At 35.2% G+C, this 21,579-nt stretch overlaps 3 protein-coding genes across 3 annotated transcripts; 1 reads left to right on the plus strand and 2 right to left on the minus strand.

The window, feature by feature from the left end:
* Positions 1-479: 479 nt before the first annotated feature.
* Positions 480-4,263, plus strand: LOC132254207 (T-complex protein 1 subunit epsilon-like). The gene is made up of 2 exons (XM_059739361.1): positions 480-842; positions 4,027-4,263. Exons 1-2 carry the CDS (start codon positions 480-482, stop codon positions 4,261-4,263), a joined length of 600 nt encoding a protein of 199 aa, XP_059595344.1.
* A 3,308-nt stretch (positions 4,264-7,571) lies between these two features.
* LOC100263635 (isocitrate dehydrogenase [NAD] catalytic subunit 5, mitochondrial) lies at positions 7,572-12,653 on the minus strand. Its single transcript, XM_002281790.4, has 7 exons — positions 12,317-12,653; positions 11,130-11,450; positions 10,882-11,043; positions 10,721-10,795; positions 10,392-10,501; positions 10,244-10,316; positions 7,572-8,167 (listed from the first exon to the last, which is right to left on the minus strand). Exons 1-7 carry the CDS (start codon positions 12,485-12,487, stop codon positions 7,976-7,978), a joined length of 1,104 nt encoding a protein of 367 aa, XP_002281826.1. The 5' UTR covers positions 12,488-12,653; the 3' UTR covers positions 7,572-7,975.
* Positions 12,654-13,860: 1,207 nt separating this feature from the next.
* LOC100241377 (phenylalanine ammonia-lyase-like) lies at positions 13,861-17,052 on the minus strand. Its single transcript, XM_002281763.5, has 2 exons — positions 16,203-17,052; positions 13,861-15,758 (listed from the first exon to the last, which is right to left on the minus strand). Exons 1-2 carry the CDS (start codon positions 16,583-16,585, stop codon positions 14,009-14,011), a joined length of 2,133 nt encoding a protein of 710 aa, XP_002281799.1. The 5' UTR covers positions 16,586-17,052; the 3' UTR covers positions 13,861-14,008.
* Between the last annotated feature and the right edge of the window lie 4,527 nt (positions 17,053-21,579).

A 21,579-nucleotide genomic window follows, 5' to 3' on the forward strand; every position in this document is an offset into this window, starting at 1 on the left:
TACTTCTCAAACCCAGTAACGATGAGAGGGTGCCCTGCGATTTCTGCAGTGAGTCGATTGCGGTTCTGTAATGTATAGTTGACTCCGCCAAGCTCTGTTTGTTCCGCGACCAGCATGATCAGTCAATGAACGCCCTCTCTCGCAAGCATCCGTGTTCTCAGATCTGCAACAACTGCAGTTCAGAGCCCGTTTCAGTCTGGTGCAAGTCATCCAGAGGCACATCCAGATGCGATGCTAAATGGCACGGCTATTTTGGAATCATACCAGAGAGATGTGGCTTGTTTGAAAGGAACAAACAGTATAGAAACATTGCAGTTTGGCAATTCTTTGGACAAGACTGTAAGACTTTGGGACCTTAACATGAGGGCCGCTGCGTAGACAATGAGCAACCATGCTGACCAGGTGTGGAGTTAGAGTTGATAGCAATAGCCATAGGTGGAAGAATTGTGCCGAGGTTCCGAGAATTGACACCAGAAAAGATGGGCAAGGCTAGTTTGGTTCGAGAAAAATCATTTGGTACCACTAAAGACCGAATGTTGTACATCGAACGCTGTGCAAATTCAAGGGTTGTGACCATATTTGTTAGTGATGGTAACAAAATGATAATAGAGGAGACAAAGCGTAGCATCCATGACGCGCTGTGTATGGCTAGGAATATCGTTCGCAATAATTTTATTGTGTATGGTGGAGGCTCAGCTGAGATTTCTTGCTCTATTGCTGTAGGGGCAGCTGTTGATACGTATCCAAGAGTTGAGCAGTATGCTATCAGGGCATTTGGAGATGCTTTGGATTCAATTCCCATGGCACTTGCAGAGAATAGTGACCTCCTTGGGCCCGTGCATGTGCGCCTAGTTGCATGCCCACCTTTGGTCATGTGACATCTCCCATTTTATCCACTTTGACTTTGACAATAACTTTTCAGATCTCATTTTTTTTAATAATTTTCCAGATCCCCAGTTTTTTTAAGAAATAATCCCAACTCCACAATTTTTCATCCATAGAATTCTTAGGTTCCAAAGTCCCACTTTCAATAAAATTCTATTGCCATTTTTCCTTCTGGCAAACCATTTTTATGACATCGATCTTTTTAAAACGTTTTAAAATAAGCAAAGATTAAATTCCGTAATTCCAATTAATGGAATTTACGAAATTAATTCATGCTAAAATAAACGGGCTTTGGTGGGGGCCCCACATATGTGATTGATCAATTGATTAATTTGATTATGATACATGATTGATTTTATTATGCTCCGTGACATATCTCGTGATTGTTATTATACACTAACTTCCTCTCTTGATAGCGCATGGTGGCTCGTTGGTCAGGTACGCACCTATTCTCACTCTGGTCACTCTATATACATGTATTAATTCCCATATGTGCATGATCAATTCGGGTATTCGTTGATTTCTTTATTAGATGTCACGATTGCTTCATTTTATTAGTAGAGACCCGTTTTTAGGGACTTATAGGGGTGTTACAGTCTTTACCGTACCTTCCCGATAAGTAACCTAACCCCCGAACCCGATCCGGTTTTTCACAAACCACCTTTTCCAAAACAAGGAGTCACACTTAGGGTTTTTCTTTCTTATTTTGTTTACCCTTTAAAAATAAAACAAAAATAAGTGACGACTCCAAGTCATTTTCTTAATCAAATAAAAATCAATTTTTCAAATTAAAATCGAGCTCACCATCAAGTGGGAAACGCATGAGCACGAAAATGTGGGGTCCACACTTATTTTTTATGTTTTTTAACTAAAATATATTTTTGAAAAACATATTTTTTATATTTTTAAAAATATAAAATTCTTTTTATAAAAACTTATCTTTTTAGTTTTAATTGTAAAATAATTTTTTTTATTCCTAAAAAAATCTTAAACAGCCTTTTATTTACACATTTCTTGTTTTTTCTCAAATCAATTACATGCCTACCAAGCCATTGTATGCCTTCTCGCTTTAAAAACACATTTTTTTTGGGAAAATTACCCGATGGAATGAAAGTGACAATGATTGAAAAGAGTCATCTACTTTAATAATTGGGAGAATTATGTTTTGGGGGTAGATGGACCCCCAAATTAACAAAGGGTCTATATAACTCTTCAAATTGAGTTGAAGGATATGAAATAGTAACGGACAAATATACCCTTTAAGAACACATATAAAATATTTTATAAAATTAAGTTAAATAATTTTTTTTCAATAATTTTTTTTTCAAAAATACTAAATTAAATAAAAGTGGTTTTCAAAAATATTAAATTAAATAATTTTTTTTCAAAAATATTAAATAAAATAATTTTTTTTCAAAAATATTAAATTAAATAAATTTATTTTAAAAAAATATTAAATTAAATACTTTTTTAAATATTAAATTAAATAAATTTATTTTAAAAAAATATTAAAAATATTAAATTAAATAAAAGTATTTTTTAAAAATATTAAATTACATAAAAGTATTTTTTTTAAAAATATTAAATTAAATCAAAAATATTTTTAAAAAATATTAAATTAAATAAAAGTATTTTTCAAAAAAATTAATTTTTTTCTCAAAATCAATAAAGGGCATTTTTGGAAATATTAAAAGATAAAATCCTTCAACTCAATTTTCATACTTTCATTGGGTCTTGAGCTCAATTTGAAGAGTTACATGGACCTTTTATTAATTTGGGGATCATCTACCCCTAAAATATAATTCTCCCTTAATAATTTCTGGATTATGACAAAATGGAGAGAATTTCTCAAAAGTCATTTGGGACAATAATATACTGAAATGTCATATAACTAAAAAATATTTAAAATTCATATATAACTAAAAAGATTTAAAATTCAAAGTATTTAAAGAAGTCCACTTTTCTCAAGACATTTAAAATATGTAGCCTCTATAGTAGTCACTCAATTTTTAAACCAAAATTTTGAGTTTTAACCCTTACAAATTATTATATATGAGCACAATTTGCTATTTAAAATCAAAACACTTCTAAAAAATATTTTCAAAACATGTTTTTTTTCATACTTTTATTTTTACTCTAATTTTTTACTTTCATTATATATATATATCTTTTTTTTTCCCTCACTTTTTTCACCTTTCCAAATGTTTTCAACCCCACGAAACCAAAGAAGTGACAAAAAAAATGATAAATTTATTGAACGTACCATATTGATGCAATGATATAAAATAATATTGTAGACCCCCTATTTGGCTTTGTTTTATATATATATGCATTTATATTTAGCCTTCCTGCCACTTGGGAAGCGCCTGGAGGATGACATTTGAAGGGGGGACCGGGCTTCTTGGAGGAGCAGCTGCATGGAGCACGTGACGAGGCAGGTGACCCTCGCCATGGTGGTGGTTAGAGCTTCTGAGGTTGCTGAGCGGTGAATAGTGGAGTAGCTGATGGCTTGCGGGGGAAGATAGGAGAAATGGAAAAGAAGAGGAGAGGCAGTTACGGGGTGAGACAGGGAGAGAGTTTTAGAGAGCTTGGGGAGGAGAGCATGGTGGCGAGAGAGTGATGAGCAACTTGAGGAAAAGAGGAATGGCAAGCGAGATGTCGGAGCTGGAGAAGGAAGGTGGTGTTTGAAGGAAGAAATTCTACCTAAGGGCATTCGCAAAGAGAGGTTTTCGAGAGGAGCAAAGGAGGAGCTTATCAGTTTCGGCCCAGGTATGATTTCGACTCTCTTTTGTGTTTTCTCAGTTTAGAAGGTTCTATCCTTTTTTTAATTTATATATAGCTTTTAGGACCATTGGATAATTTTTGCTATGGATATCTAAGGCCACAGGATTGTTTAGGTTGCATATGACTGCTCGCATACGCATACTCTGTTTTCCTTTTGTTGATTTTCTCTTGTTTGTTCTCTCTACCACTCATGGTCTCTATTCTTATAAATGGTCGAATTCCCGTTCGGGTTTGATGATGGATGGATATGTTGAGCTTGTTTATACCATCCGCACTGAGTCCATAGATCAATTCTGGGATATGAACATTTAGGCCTAGAAGCAGGGACCGCTGAATCTATGGCGTTGGTGAGTGCAGCGGCGGCATAGCGGTCACGGTATCCGACCATGCGGTGCAGGGCTACAGCGGGTAGAGGGGCTACGTCGCCGCCGTGAGCCCTTGTCGCTTGCCGATGATGGAAAGGATGAGGACGAACCTATCAATGGCGTGCCAGGCATTCACGGCGGACACGGCAGAGGACCCTCCGGCGGAGTAAAGAAGGGAAAGAGAGGGGAGGGGGGGGAGAGCAGCGCGTTCATGGGGATGGTTTTTTAGTTGGGCCTAAGCTGTTTAATGCAGCTCAAGCCCATGAATGACCTTTAAGAGTCCCTTTCCATTGTAGGCCCAGCCCAATAGCATAATCTCAATGCCCTTAAGCCTGTTTATGCATCTGTGCATGACCCTTTATCTCGCGTGACAAATTTAAAACCCTTCAAAATTCCGTTTTTTTTTTTTAAATTTTCGAAATTCTAATTTTATATTAATTTATTTAAATCACTGTTATTTTATTTATTTATTCTAAAACCCCATTTTTAATCTATTCTCTAAAATTCCTGATTACCGAATTAAATTCCGAAAATTCCCATACTCACTTTAATTTATTTAATCACTAATATTTCATTCATTTATTTTAAAATTCCATTTTTAATCTATTCTTTAAAACTTTCGATTTCTGAATTAAAACCCGAAAATTCCCATACTCACTTTAATGTATTTAATCCCTAATATTTCATTCATTTATCCCAAAACTTCATTCTTAATCAATCCTTTAAAACTTCCGATTTCAAATTTTCCAAAATTCACGTTTATTTATTTAATCATTATTTTCGTTCCATTTTAAACGATTCATTAAAATTTTCGACTTCCAATTTTAATTTCTATTTCTGAAAATTCCAATATTCACATTAATTTATTATTATTAATTTATTTATTTATTCTAAAATTCCATTTTAAACAATTCATTAAAATTTCCACTTCCGATTTTAATTTTTAATTCCAAAAATTCCAATATTCACATTAATCTATTTAATTATTTTATTGTATTTATTTATTCTAAAATTCCATTTTAAACAGTTCATTTAAAACTTTCGACTTCCGAATTAAATTTTTATTTCTGAAAATTCCAATATTCACATTAATTTATTTAATTATTATTAATTTATTTATTTATTCTAAAATTCCATTTTTAAACAATTCATTAAAATTTCCACTTCCGCTAATTCCAACATTCACATTAATCTATTTAATTATTATTATTTTATTTATTTATTCTAAAATTTCATTTTAAACAATTCATTAAAATTTCCAACTCCCGATTTAATTTCTAATTCCAAAATCCCAAAATTCACATTAATCTATTTAATTATTATTATTTTAGTTATTTATTTTGAAATTCCATTTTAAACAATTCTTCCAAATTCCAATTTCTTAACTTAATTTCTGATTTCCAAAAGTCTAATTTCTTTCAAATTTAATATCCAAAATTCCAATTCTTAAATTTAATTTTTCAAGACTCCAATCTTCAAATAATTTTCGAGACTCTAATTTCCAAATAAATCTCCAAAAATCCAATTTTCTCTCGAATAACTTTAATTTCACTCCGATTTTTAAACAATATTCTATTTCTTTTGATTTTTACATAAGCAATAATGAATTATTCATAATTCTAAAACACGAAATTTGGAGGACTAGTTCATGAACAATAAATTGGGCTTTGATGAGAGCCTTATGTTTGATCGTCAACTATTGTACTTAATGTATTTTGCTTGATCTTCGTTTTGCACTCCGATATGCATGAACTATATTTTGTATTCATTAATTGTGTACTAATCCCATTTCTTGATAACGCATTGTGGCTCGTGGCCGAGGTACGCATCGACTCCCATTCTAGTCAATCTCTATTGCGTGTTTTGATTCTCATATTGTGCATGATTTAGGTGAATATCCATTGACTTTCTCGTTGATTGTCACGTCAGTTTCATTGTATTAATAGAGAATCGACTTTAGGGACTTAGAAGGGTGCTACGATTTATAACCGTACCTTCCTGATAAGTAACCTGATCCCCGAGCCCGATCCGATTTTTTACAGACCACCTTTTCCAAAATAAGGAGTCACGCTTAGGATTTTCTTTCTTATTTTGTTTACCCTTTAAAAAATAAAACAAAAATAAGTGGCGACTCCAAGTCAGTTTTCATAATCAAATAAAATCAATTTTTCAAAATAAAAATCGAACTCATCATCGAGTGAAAAACGCATTGAACCGAAATGCGGGGTCTACAAATATATATTCCTTTTTTTTCTCACTTTTTTCACCTTTTGAAATTTTTTAAACCCCACGCAAGAAGTGACAAAAAATGATAAATTTATTGAACATACCATATTAATGCGATAATACAAAATAACTTTATGATATCAATATAAAATAATAAACTGAATTAATAATACATAATTTATTAAATTATTTTGATGGCAATTTTAGCATTCGATATGACTTATCATTTACAAGTCATTGAAGTAAATAATAAAATTATCTTTATCTATGATTTTTCTAAATAAAACTTTGTGAAATAGCAGATTCATTGTTTAAAAGAAAAAAATAATAATTTTCTCTGAAATGGAGATATGCATTGCTAATTGATTGTCTTTATTATCATGATAAAATTATTTATGAATAATATAAAAAATAATATTTAAAAGTAAAATTATCATTAGCATATGATAAATTTTGTCCTTAACATAAATCATTGAGATAAGTGCTCCTGCCTCCGCTCATTATTAACCCTAGGCCACCTTTTTTATAATTTTCCTTTCAGTTTTTACCATTTTTGTTTCAATTTACATTGAATATAAAAAATAATTATGAAAAAGGGTATTTTTTGCAAAGAATACGATTTAAAGAGGGTAAGAAAATATTAGAAAAAAAGACATAAAATTGACAACAGAACACTTTTCTCATTTATTTTCCTTTTTCTCGTAACTACTCATACTCAAAAACTGCTTTTATCATTTCATAATTTAATTTAATAATTTCATTATGCAATAAATTTCTGACTGCGTTCGGATTGAAATAGGATCACAGCAATTACGGAAAAAAAAAGAAAATATACAGAGAAGAAAACTTAGATTATTTTATTTAATTTATCCAAAAAAAAAATGGCAGTGAGTATAAACTATAACAAAAATTTTTAAATTTCAGACATTTAAAAAAATATTTATTCCCACATAAAATCAAATAATTCCAGTAAAAAATTTTGAGTTTATACTTGCTTTTTATGTTTTTTTTTTTTTTTTTCCCTTTTTGATGACGGGTTGGGTTTGATAAATGTACGTTTGCTCTCGTTAGTAGTCTTGGACGTCCCATCTTCATACAAAGTTGTGGAAAATATGCCCTATGCCAAGAAGGGGGGTGCAAGGATTAAACCCAACTCCATGCCCACGGGTGCATGCTGTGAAATCATACAAATTCATCCTCAAGAGAAAAAGGAAAAACATATATACTTGAAATAAAACGTTCTCAACTAGTAAAGAATTTGTAAGTCGGAAACAGAGTAGTTAAAGCATAGAAAGAATAGAAAACCAAGGCTTCAGAGGAAAGAAAAAAATACTTCATTGTGCATTTATTTTGCGTATATTGATAAAAACAAAACAAACAGACCATAGAGAAAGGTACCATGCTCCTAAGACGGGATTCATCTCTTTATTTTTCAGACGTTTTGTACATGCCAGCAAGTTCCTGGGCCTAAACCATATTTTAGTCTATCTGCAGCTGCCCAGGAACCTATTTATCGCTGAACAGTGACATAATCTGATGATCTTCATTTAAGTCATCATCAAAGGTGATCACCCAAAAAAACAACTAGAAAAGGTCTTCTCCGTGGCTCCAACAGGAACAGCACATGGAACAAACTGTTGTTGAACCCGTTGCAAATATCAACTTTTGGTCTCTTATCAGTTAAAAAAAATACAAATTCTATGCAGAAATATTCTTCAAAGATGGTCACAAATTGCCTTTGTAAAGTCAGTTGTTGTTGAACTGCCACCAAGGTCGGCAGTTCTATACCTTCCCTCCGAAATTGTGTTGAGGATGGCATTCTGGATCTGGTCAGCTTTATCATGGAGCTTCAAATGGCGAAGCATTGTGACAGCACTCAACATCAAAGCAGTTGGGTTTGCCATATTCTACAAAATGGGAAAGCATGACTAGCAAGAAAAAGCATTTTCTATAAAATGAAAACCATTCTAAAAGAAGGAAATAGAGAAGAACCACTCTCCTTGTAACATATCAAATGAAATAAATAATAAATGAAAACAACAACAGCAAAAAGTCACAGATAAATATAATCGTCTAACAAAATGGACCCTCTTTTAGCAGGAAAAACTGCTTCTAATCTTCCCAACCAATGCACCCTAGGGTGGGTGACTTCCTAAAAGAAGACCAATCTGAACAATCTTACTTAAGAAATTAGCATATGTCCATGGTCATTGAGTAAAATCTTTGCCATAGTAGCACAACAAACCTGCTGGTCTCAAGAAGAAAGGAGCCCTTGTCCCAAGTAATCTTTAAAAATGACCCAATCCCTAATCTAGATTGACTAGCAAGTGAACATTAATTATAAAAGTGTATATTTCCACCCAGGAATGAGGGTTTCCCAGCACATGAAGCTTTTCTCTTCTGATCCAGGAAGAAACATGTTAAGACACCATTAGTTGCAGAGCCTTTTTTTTTTTTTTTTTGATAGATAATTAATTGCAGAACCATTATTACACCTTCTAAGATTCGAAGACCGAATCCCAAAGAGAAGCAAGGGAGAACATTTTGCCCACCAAAGATTCCGAATACTGAAACTCTTTTCAACAAAATTATCATGTCTGCCTCAACTACAACAGGAATGATATATTTTTTTTTTAATTATAATGTTTGGGAAGTACCAGTATTATGCATTACCTCAGTTTCAAGTAATATGGAGTATAGTTGTTAACTCATGAATGATATGGCCTATTGTTTTGTTATTTTTATCTTAAGTTTCTATATAATAGAAAAATAATATAAAAAATACACACACATATGTATAGAACAACATATAACTAGTTTTATGAAAGATAATAAGATTAAAATGGTTGAAACATAGACATTCATCAATATCATACATTTGAAAATATTCAACACCACAGTTTGACAATTCTACTTGACAAAACATGACATTTTTATGTATAGATAATTCATAATGGAAGGAAAGGAATCTCTGGTATAACAAGGAACATTCAGCTCATTTTTAGAAGATGTTCTTTCTTAGAAATTTGTTTACTTGGGTAAAGAAGTACATAGAAATAAATTCTGTCTTTACTTGTTTTTGTTGAGTGGTTGGGCTGAGGGTGTTGTTGATGGGGTCCTTTCTTATTTTTTGTGCTATTAGGCATTATTTGTATATGTCTCATGTACTTTGGTGCATCCTAGTGGCGCTTTTTATTTTTTAATGCAAGCGGTTTTATCTATAAAAAAAATAAAAATGAAATTCAATTTAAGTTTTAGCTATAATTTTTAGTTCCAAGTTTCAGCAAGTAATATATAGTTTTATATATTGCCGGTATCCATGTACTTATGTTCCACTTTCAAAGTTCTAACTTTGCAAGCTCATAATTCCCTCCGCCAAACATAAAAAAAAGGAAAAAAAAAATCGGAAACAAACTAATATATTAAGCAAAGTTTTCCTTTATCATTGTATTCAAAGTCAGCAAACAAATTATTCCGTCAACACTTCCCAATATTTATAACAAGAATAAAGCTTTTAAATTTCATTTGTGCTTTTGAAAAATTCTATGAATAACATTTTCCAATAGGATTATTTCACCTATGACCTATTACCTATTATGACCCATATGCTTAACAGTGGAATGGGAGGAAGGGGAAAAGCTATTGCAAACAGGACCAGGCAATGGCCACATCTAATTGCACCTTTTTAAAGCCTCAGGTAGCATTGTTCCACCCATGACCTATGACCTACATGCTCAACAACAGAATGGCAGAAAGGGGAAAAGCTATTGCATACAGGTTATAGACACAAGTAAATGCATCTTGCATGGATATGTAGCAACAAAAGGTTATTATTATTAAGGCACAAGTAAATGCATCTTGCATGGAAATGTAGCAACACAAGGCATGAATGAAGTTAATGAACATAGATGCATGGATATGTAGCAACACAAGGCATGAGTGAACACGAGACCAAAAATCATACAGTAGCTTTAGTGACTAACCTTTCCAGCAATATCTGGTGCAGAACCATGAACGGCTTCAGCAAGAGCAATACCTCCCTCTCCAATATTGCAGCTGTGTAGGAAGCCGAAAGATGTGAGGATCTATATGAATCATATAAATTAAAGATGATAGAATAAATGAAGATACCTTGGTGTTAAGCCTAGTCCCCCAATCAAGCCAGCACAGAGATCACTAATAATGTCACCATAGAGGTTAGGCATCACCAACACATCAAAAAGCGCAGGATTCTTCACAAGCTGTTTATTCAAGAGAGAAGTTAGAGTGGTTCCTAGTTTTATCCTAGTGCATTTCTGTATCATATGCCTAGAATGATCTCGTTTTTCTTACATATTTTGCAAGAAAACAAACTCACTACAGCATGGTGGATAAATTTCAACACCACTAGGTTTGCTCTTGAAACAAACACTCACACACCCCCTCTTGTATTTATATTCATATGATAAAAACAATCATACCATCATACAGCAATTGTCAATGACAACTTCCTCATATTTTATCTCTGGGTACTTCTCTGCAACTTCCCGACAACACTGCAACACAAAGAGAAAACTCACCTTAGTAGGATGCATAGGTAAATGATTATGCAACATAAAGTTAAGCATTTGTAACAGACAACCTTAAGAAAGAGGCCATCAGTCTTCTGCATGATGTTGGCTTTGTGTATTGCGGATACCCTCTCTCTTCCATGGGTCTTGGCATAGTGAAATGCATACTCAGCCACCCTCAAACTAGCCTGACGAGTAATTATTTTGAGGCTTTCAACTACACCTCGCACCACCTGGCACCAATTACAAGAAATCCTTCAAATTTCTATGCATTAAGTATTTGTCAGATGAGCATTAAATCCTCTTGAAAACAACTCACTTGATGTTCAAGTCCACTGTACTCCCCTTCTGTGTTTTCACGGATAGTGATGAGATCTACGTCATCATACCGAGTTTTATACCCAGGGAGACTGTAGCAAGGCCTAACATTGGCATATAAATTAAGCTCTTTCCTTAGTGTAAGGTTCAAGGATCGATGTCCTTTTCCAATTGGTGTGGCCATTGGCCCTTTCAAGCCTACACCATTCTGCCGCACAGATTCTAGACTTTCCCATGTGAGAAAACTCTGGGTTCTTGGATCTATTTGGTCCCCCACATAGTGTTCCTCCCATTCAATTGGCACGTCAGCTGCTCTAAATACCTGTAATAGTGTAAATGACAAAAGTTCTTCACAACTTGAAAATTCATCTTAAATAAGTATCATCAATACAAAAAACAAGCATCTTAATGTGATGTTACTAGCACATTCAGATACAAGAATATAAACAACCATTTATTTATTTCTCCAGCACTGTATCTGTTAGATCTCATTGAGTATGAGGATTTCACACCCCCCTGGGCATAAAGCTAGTACATTGTCCTATATTCAATATGCTATATTTTCCAATATATTACTATCTAATAGCATAAATTTGATAACAAAACAGTGATAAATAAGAACAGTTTCTCATAGAAATTGATTCAGTTATTCTCATGATTTGAAAGCATAAATAATAATGTCAAATTTCAATGGGAAATTGTAAGATTTAAAACCAAACAAGTGTGTGTGTGTGTGTGTTCAAAGAAATGCGAAAGTTCCCATAAATCCCTCAACTCAAGCTAAGTCTCCAAGAATCTACAGCTTTAAATTTTGTTCCCAGAAACACAATTTAAACCCCCAACTCAACAGAGCCCTAATTCCCCACTACAGGGGGTACCAGATGCAACACAATCAAGAGCCTCTTCTTCTGGTAATCACACAATATAATGTCTTTCGCGACCCACAATAAAAGTGAATCTCCATTCAATAATCACATCATATAGCCAACACAACTAACCATTTCTCCTAGTCAGCAAAAATCCTTCAATTCTACAACCCAAACACACAAATTCAAAACTTTCTTTACCTTTCCTTTCTCCGGAACCAAACAAATGGAACTAAAACACATAATACGAACGCCAAAGAAAATTAAGGAACAGAAAGAAATCACAAAGACAAACATGGAACGCAATCAAAGATGGAAAAACCTGTTTGACGGCCTCAGCGATCTCGGGCCCGATTCCATCGCCGGGGAAAAGAGTGGCGCGGATCAGATTGGAGGAGGAATCGGATGAAGAGAAGGACCGATTGAAGGATGAAAAAGCCCTAGATGAGTTAGGGCTTCCAAGAAGGCGTCTCAGAATTTGGGTACCCATCATTTGGCGACTCAACGTAGATTCGCGACTCAGAGTTTTGAGAGAGAAAGAGAGATTTTATGTAATAATAAAATTGAATATTAATAAAGACAAATAAAAAGGAGCGAGAGAGAAAAAATGAAAGAAAAAGTCCACTGAGGCTTCCTCGTCAATCATCTACAAACCTCGTGCTCCGATTATACTTAATTATATTTTTTAGCTTTTCAACGATAATTAAATATTTCCTAGTGAAAATAATAATAGTAATTATTATTATTATTATTAAATATGATTGATTTTATATTTGTTAATTGGCTTTTAAGACTATTCTTACTTAAATATTTTTAAAATTTTTAAATTGTTTTATTTAGTTTATTTCTTGTATCACATAGTATCAAAAATTCCTAATAACTATATATTTCTTTTTGTCAAAAAATATTGTATGAAATGTTTACCAAGTTAATATATCATAGAATAAGAAATTTTTTTAAGAATATCTTTATAAATATTCTATTCATGGGAATATAAAAGTTATAAGATGGAGACGGGTTTGTACAGACACGCGATACCAGATAGATAAAAATGTGAAAAAAAATAGAGCACACTTGTTGGAGCAAGAAAACCTATGTTTCAAAGTGAGAAAATATGGGATATTTTACGAACGTAAAAGTTGTATCTAGTTTTGTCTTTTATAATATTCATTATAGTTGTAAATATAATTAATTAAAACATGTACATCTGAATATCGTTTTATATTTGAGTTATTGAACAACAATTTTAGATAATTTTATGGAATGAATTCCTAATAAAAACTCATCTTAAATTGTTGGAAAAAAATATTTAAAATATAAAAGAATTAATCACAACTCATGTATTTTTTACAAAATTAATATATTTTTATCTTTGGATGAAATTTTTTATAAAATTAATATATTTTTTATTTCTAAAGGAAAAAAATTAATATGTCAATTTATAAACATACTTGTCATTTTTTTTTTTGTGTCAATTTGTTTTACTGAAAATCTTAATAAAAGAACCCCATTAATATTTAGAAAAAATTTAGGTTGATTTTACCATTTTAAAAAAAATTAGAGCTAAAAAAATGTTAAAATGATTTTCATAATCCGGAAAGACAGGATTGACCAACATAAGTCTACAAAGTTGACGCAAGTTTTAGAGGGTAGGTAGCTTCTGCGACCACTCAAAAGAGGAAAGGGGATTCATTTGCCTTGGATTTTTGTGGTAACCCCTCAAGACAAGTTAGACTTTGGTCTGAAATTGGATCCAACGAGTTGGTAGTTGTTATTTGTTATTTCTGAAATTAGTTTTGAAGAAATAATCACATTCACATTATGGAAGAAAACGATTTGCTCAGAAATCAAAACTGGGAAAAGAGATTTGAAGAAAGAAGCATTCATTATTACAAACAATTTTAGTATCATAGAATAGAAAGCGCGAGGCGCCCGGACAATCTCAGGTTTTACAAACAGAAACGAAAGAAAGTTGGAAGTGGGAAATAAAGAGTATATGCAACAGTGAAATCCCCTAACAGATTGGGAGAGGAGCACCGTTCCAGCCACTGAGACAATCCAGAAGAGGGTCTATGATCTTCCCCTCACACATTGCAGTAAACACCTTGTCGAACTCCTCCCCTGGTGACCTCACCTTTTCACCTGTTAGCAGCCCTGTTCCCAGCTCCTCTCTCACGAACTTGTACAGTGGGTATGACCTGCAGTCCTTGATTCGGTTCGGAATAAATGGGTTTCCACTCTCCAACCCTGCTCTTGTGCTCTCGACCTCTTTGGGCAAAAGGGCCTTCAACTCCTCCTCGAATGCCACTATTTTTTGGAAGATTGAGGTGCTGACATTCTTCTCATTTTCGCCATTGTTCAGTGCGTGTTCTACCAGAACTTGCCTGACCTTCTGCATCAGTGGATATGTTTCACTGCAGGGGTCGTCGATGTAGGCAAATATATACTCCCTGTCCACCACTTTGAGCAAGTCCTTCTCGCAGAATCTTGATGGGTGGAGTTCTCCATTGACTCCAGTGGTTAGAGTTTTCTTGGCTATGTGGCTTATAGTGTTCTTGACTGTGATCTTCAGATTCTCCTCCAAATGCCTCAAATCAATGGCTTGGCAGAGGGCAACTAGGTATGTGGAAGACATGAGCTTCAAGATATCAACCGCTTCAGCTGTTTTTCTGGAGGAGATTAAGCCCAGGGAGTTCACATCTTGGTTGTGTTGCTCAGCACTTTGGACATGGTTGGTGACAGGATTGGCCAAAAATTGGAGTTCTGAACAGTAGGAAGCCATGGCAATTTCTGCTCCCTTGAAACCATAATCCAGACTTGGGTTTCGGCCACCAGAGAGATTTGATGGCAGCCCATTGTTGTAGAAGTCATTGACAAGCTCTGAGAACTGAGCAAACATAAGTTTTCCAATGGCTGCAATTGCCAAGCGGGTGTTGTCCATGGAGACTCCAATTGGGGTCCCCTGGAAGTTGCCACCATGTAGAGCCTTGTTCCTGGAAACATCAATCAAGGGGTTATCGTTCACTGAGTTTATCTCCCTCTCAATGGATTTAGTTGATGCTCGGATCACTTCAATCTGTGGGCCAAGCCATTGAGGGGAAGTCCTTAGAGCATATCGATCTTGCTTTGGCTTCTGCAGGGGATCCATCTCATGTAGCTTCTTAGCTTCTTTCACATAAGAGCTTCCATCTAGAATGTGCTCCATAATGGCAGCAGCCTCGATTTGGCCAGGATGGTGCTTCAATTTGTGAGTCAAGTGGTCAGTGAATTCAGGCTTCCCCTGCATCACTTCAGCGAAAATAGCAGATAAAACTTCAGACAACACCGCCAGAACATTGGCCTCGAAAAGCACCATAGAGGCCAAACCAGAGCCAACTGCAGTGCCATTAACAAGAGCCAGGCCTTCCTTGGGCTGCAGCTCAAAAAATCCGGACTCAATTCCAGCCATTTTAAAGGCCTCTTCAGCATTGACAACTTCACCGGTAGGTCCAACAGCTTTGGAATTAGGCCTGCCAGTGAGAAGACCGGCAATGTAGGAGAGAGGAACCAAATCTCCAGAGGCAGTGATGGTGCCACGCAGAGGCAAGCTTGGAGTGATGTTGTGGTTGAGGAGCTTGGTTATGGCTTCCAGGATCTCAAATCTGATGCCGGAGTAGCCTTGGAGGAGGGTGTTGATCCTCACTAGCATGGCAGCTCTTGTTGCTGAGTGAGGCAGCGTGTGGCATGAGTCTGTTCCGTTCCCAAATATTCCAGCATTCAAGAATCTGTATCAAGCACCAACATCCCAACACATCACCAACCATTTCAAGCTTTCAAATCAAAACAAGTACTTTAGAAAATAAAACCTAAAATAATAAAAAAAACATTTTACAAAAAGTGCTTTTGAGCCCTGAATTGAACCAAAGACCCAGAAAATTTTCATTCTTTGGAACACGTGGACGAGTTCTCTTTCCTCGACATCTTCAGGAGATGAAGTTTCCATGTAAGCTAACATGAGAGAAGGCCACGTCCGTTCCACCAAGTCCACAAGGGGCTCACCAAGTGGGTTAGGCCGGTTCATCATGAATAAGTTAACACGTCAAAGTTGACAGGTTTGACGCGAGTCCACTGACTCACGAATCGTAACACGATTCAAACAAAACCCAGGCCGAGTTCGCAAACATTCTACGTATGTGACTGAGAAATGACGAAAGGTGATGTAGTTTTACCTAATAAGCTCCTTCTGAAGGGCACCACCTTCTTTGGTTCTCCTATGTGAAGTCGCACCAAATCCAGTGGTGACACCATAGCTGTCAGTACCCTTGTTCATGCTCTCCATCACCCAGTCACTGCTCGCCTTCACGCCTTCTCTCGCCGCCTCCGACAACTCCACAGTCACATCCTCCTCCCGCCCGGCGATCGCCGCCACCTGCGATATCGTAAGAGTCTCACCACCCAGCCGAACCACCGGCTTCCGGTACTCCGCCACCATGCGCTTCACTTCATCCAAATGGCTCCCCTTCAACTCCTCCGCAGCCACTCCCCAGTTCAGCGGATCACTCACGCAGAAACTCTCGACCTTGTTGCTTCCGTGGCTGTTCATTGCTTCCATGTCTTAGAAGAATAAGCTGGTTTTTTTCACGACAACCAATAAGGAAAGAGAGAGAGAGAGGAACTAGAGGGTTGTGTAGAGAGGAAATCGGAGAGTTAGGCTCTGAAATTTCCTGAGGTGTATGGTAACAGGCTTTTCCTTATATAGAGTGTTTGAGCCTTGGAGTCCTTAAAATTCCAGAGTAATTGGTAGGTGGGCATAAGGCAGTGGGAAGGATGACGAAGTAGCTTCACGGGGTTTGTTGAAAACCAATCCAGACCCTTGATCTGTCTACGCCAAAGGCTCAGATGCTGCAACGTGGACATCCACGTGGATTTCGAGGTGGAGCCCGGATCCTCTTACTGGTCAAAGCCCAAGACAAATGTGGTGTGCGGTGAAGGGGTTGGTGGGATGTAGAAAACTATTGAAATTGTTACGCTACGTAACGTTGTTTCAATTTCTCCAATCTGAACAGGTTCAAGAAAATTCACTCATTTTCTATGGAATTTTCCAATCTCTTTAATCTCTGACACCTACCACCTATGGCACAGTATCCTGCTGCATCATTAAACTCCTCCATCCCCGTAATATTTATAATAATTTAAAAAAATGTGACCATCAATCATTCAATTATTAAAACAAAAACTAACAAATATGAATAATTACTAAGGTTTAATCAGTGACAGAATATTGGTAAACCAAAGCAATTCACCGAACCCTGCCTTACGTCACATCACATCACCCACAGGGTAGCTGAAACATGCCTTGTGTTTTCCAGCCCATTTCCTTATTCTTCAGTTCCCATCACCATTGGTGGAAAACCACCTCCTTTCTGCAGGGGAAACTTAGTGGTGGACTTACCAACCCTCCCCATGTCATTACTTGTGTTTTTCCATGGTGGTGGGCTTGGTTGTTGTCAACTTCTCATAGAGACTCGTTTCAGTATCCAAATTCCCATTTTTTTTATTTTTTTTATTTAGGGTTTTATCAAATTAATTTAATATATCTCACCTACTCACACCCCAATTACTTCAAGATTTTGTCATCATCATTATCTCCATAAGCAACCCTCAGCCCGAAACTGGGCTCTAAAGTTTATTTTAATCATAATATCCCCGTGGCCCTTTTAAGAGAGTTGCAACGGTAAATCAGACTGTTACATACATAAAATTTAGAATCTGTGAAGGAAAAAATGAAGCAGCATATGCCATTTTTAATCCAAGTGTATGCTTCTGGACAAGAACGGAAAAGGAAAAGGAAAGAACCACCATTTTAATTGTGGCTCTTGGCAATTTGAAATAAGCTACCAAGAAATATCCTTTCTTCTAGGTAGGACACCAAAAATATTCCCAAGTTGAGTAGTCCATGTCACACAATTTAGTATACTCAATCTTATTCTATTGTATCAGTTCTTGCATCAAACCAAATCAACATTTTGTAGCTTCAAAGAAATAGGTGAGATGGGTTAGTGAAAATGCATGATTCAATAAAATAGGCTTATGAGATCCCTCTTGTCTCCAGTCTGACTCATGGCATGCTGCAGCATCATTAGTTTATAAGGTTGTTTTGAAAATGGGTTTTGTATGATGATGAGACTCAGGGATTTGAAAAAAATAATAATAATTTTTATTTGGTGAAATGGTCGTAGGGGCATGTATTCTAATAAACCACACGACTCCCAATACCATGAATTAAATATACTAAGTCAAATTGGTAATCCCTTGCTGTGAAGAAGTTGGAAGTCAGATAAGTACCACAAGTTTTGTCATGGGTTGAGTTTGTTAACCCCATTTTTTTGAACAATTTTGGCAGATTCAACGTGACCACAAAAAATAAAAAAATAAAATAAGAACAATAAAAGAAAAGAAATTCCCCAAGTGGGTTTTCAGTCATCATAAATGTAGCAAAAATTGGTAGGTGGAGAGATGGGGAGACGTCAACATACAATATTTAGTAGGTGAAGTGTGAAGTGGTGAGGGCAAGGGGTCCAATGTCCAATTGGGACCAGAATTTTCCATCCTCATCTACCAACCAATCTGAGAGAGAGAGAAGCATGCTTCATACTGTCGGCCCCACACAGTTGAAATGTGAGAGGCAAATGTGTTTTCAGGTTGTTGCAGCTTTGAGGTAGAGGTTGATGGACTCCCATTACTCATGAACAGAAGCCAAATCCAGGGATTCACAATTGAATGGGTGAGTCATTCCAATGAAATTAAAACTTGACCCTGGAATGGGTTTCCGAAATTTAATTATTTTAGGGGGTGTTTGGTACGGCAGAATAGGGAATAGAAATAATATTTTGTTTCCTTTTCTATTTCTTAGTGGAATGGAATGAATTTAATGATTCCATCATTTGGATGAACTTAGGAATGCAAGATTGGAATGATTATTTATTTCCATTTCAATGTTTAATAATAATAGGAATAGAAATGAAAAAGAAATAAATTTACAATAATATCCTTACATATAATTAAAAATATTTTTTTATTTTTACTTTTATTTTAAAAAAATAAAATTTGAGAGGTTTTTTGTTATTAAATAATAAGACTAAAAAAATATATATACACTCAATAAATAAAAAATTAATTATAAAAAATCGTATAATCCTAATGCACAAATATTCAATTATTATTTTTATTAAAAATTTGAATAATTTGTCATGCTTAAGCAGTTATAAAATTATATTTTTCAAAAAAATTATTTATTATAATATTTAAATTCTTAAAGTTAGCAAATGTTTTTCCTATTTTCAAAAGAGGAAATAAAAGAATTCAAATTTATTCTAATTTTTAACAAGTATCATATTCGATAAAATCCACAACCTTAAAAAATTTTAAATATTGTAAACACGTGAAATCGAAAAATCTTTTTCCAACCATATCAATTTTTCTCTCCAGTTTCCATTAATACAAGATAAAGAAATATCAAAGATTTCAAACATAAATTAATAATAAAAAAATTAATCGATTTATAGAGAAGAAGAAACACATATAAAGAAGTAGAAGAAGAAAGAGAAAATAAGGTAAACCTGATCGAAGATGTAGAAGAGAGTTTTCAGAACCTAGTTGCAACAAACAATGACGAATCCTAGATCCAATAATCAAAATGAACATCCAAAACCCTATAAATTAGAAATTAATTTTTTTTTTTTAAATATCGTGGAAGGTTTAATTGATTCAATTTGGAAGAATCACTTGTTGTAGAGAATTAGATGATAAGTGGGTCTCTAACTTTGCAAAGAAGATAAGAAGTGGATGATAAATGGATCTCTACCTTTGCAAAGAAGATAAACATCGGGTTTGAAGAACAAGATAAGAGGGTAAAATAGTAATTTAAGTTATTTTATATTATCAAATAGGTTTAATGAATCAGAATACCACCTACTTTTAATGAATGCAAATCTGACTTATAAGTTGGATTTGATTTCTGCCGGAATAATTTTTTATTTCATTTTCGCTTCTTAACATTTATCCAAATATAGAAATAAGGGAGAAAATGAATGAGATGTCTATTCTCACTCCTTATTCCCGTGTATCAAACACGGTATGAAGCATATAAATAGGAGAATGAGAGTGGCAAGTGGAATGTGTTGATTGGGTAAATGATGAAAAGGATTGGCTGGCCCTTGAATCTTATCAACAACTGAGCCTGAGGAGTCCCTCCAAGAAAGTGGTAGGTTTGAAAGACATGGATCATGTGCAACTTGACTTTGCTGCTCCTCCCTTTTTAAGCTTTACCACTAGTGTTTCACACATTTATGGTTGGTAAGGCTGCCGACCCCGAATAAATTAACTGGTATTCACATTCCACCATCTAACCACAAATGCATGTGCCCTCAACCTGAAACATTTACTAATTACTATTTTTTAACCCAAAAATGAAAAAACAATTGTATTTCCTTATAAGATCAGAAGTTGATTATCAGTAATCCCTAAACTCCATTCCTCATTCCTGCTGGCAACAGTTCATCTCTGGGGTGACGCCAAGACATGTAGGGATTACTGAAGCGAAATGAAAGTCATGCAGCCACCACGAGCTGCTAGGTAATGCTGACCAGTACATTTCTGTGGGGTGTGGGGCTGCCGAAGCTTTTGATTCTTATACCCTTGACCACTAGAAATAAAATCATTTTTTCATCACGTGTATATGTTTTGAGTTACATACAATGCATTATCCATCTCCAGGGCAGCTAGCCATAGAATTGGTCCCAGCCAACAGCTATTAGATCCATGAGAAGTGAATTTACTGGTTGTTGGGCGGAACATACAGTCAAAACCCTCACTTCTACTTGGAAATTATACACGTTTTGAGGAACAAAAAACCAAAAAGATAAGGTCAAGGATACGAAATATGATCAGTACTTTTAGCTACCAAAAGATCGGAGAAGGGAAAACGCAAGAAGTATCAAGGAATCAAAAGCCACCTACTCTCCTCAAAGACCAAGTCATCTTACCAACCGAACGCATGGTCCATAAAACTTGTCAAATGATCACTCATCTCTCTATATATACAAAAGCAGTGAAGCAGAGAGAGAGAGAGAGAGAGAGAGAGGTGAAAATCTAGACCGCAAGGGGCTTGTCGTGGAGATGGGATTGGGACCCAACTGGAGGAGCGGGAGGCCCATAGAACTGTGGAGCTCTTGCCGCTTCGCTTCGGCCGCTGGACCTACCCAGCAGGTAACAGGCAATGCCCATGATCAAGAATGCCAGTATTACAGGAAGTGATATTACCACTACGTACCCCATCTTCCGATCTCCCTAACCCTGCATCATCATCATCAATATCACTATAGAGAATGATACATATTTGAATGAGATTCACCCACACTTGGAAATTTCCCATTTCGCAAATATGGGCATGTTATTGTTTGGTAGCAACACCAAGAAAGACATTGCAATTGGTATCAGACTCTCAAACGGGTTCTCGGAAGATGAGTTTGCTTGCATAAATCACTAAAAATATTGCTTTTTCATGTTTGAAAAAATGTAAACACTTTTAAGAAATGATTATAAAAT

The sequence above is a fragment of the Vitis vinifera genome, chromosome 8 (assembly GCF_030704535.1).
Source record: "Vitis vinifera cultivar Pinot Noir 40024 chromosome 8, ASM3070453v1".
In the NCBI taxonomy this organism is placed as follows: Eukaryota; Viridiplantae; Streptophyta; class Magnoliopsida; order Vitales; family Vitaceae; genus Vitis; species Vitis vinifera.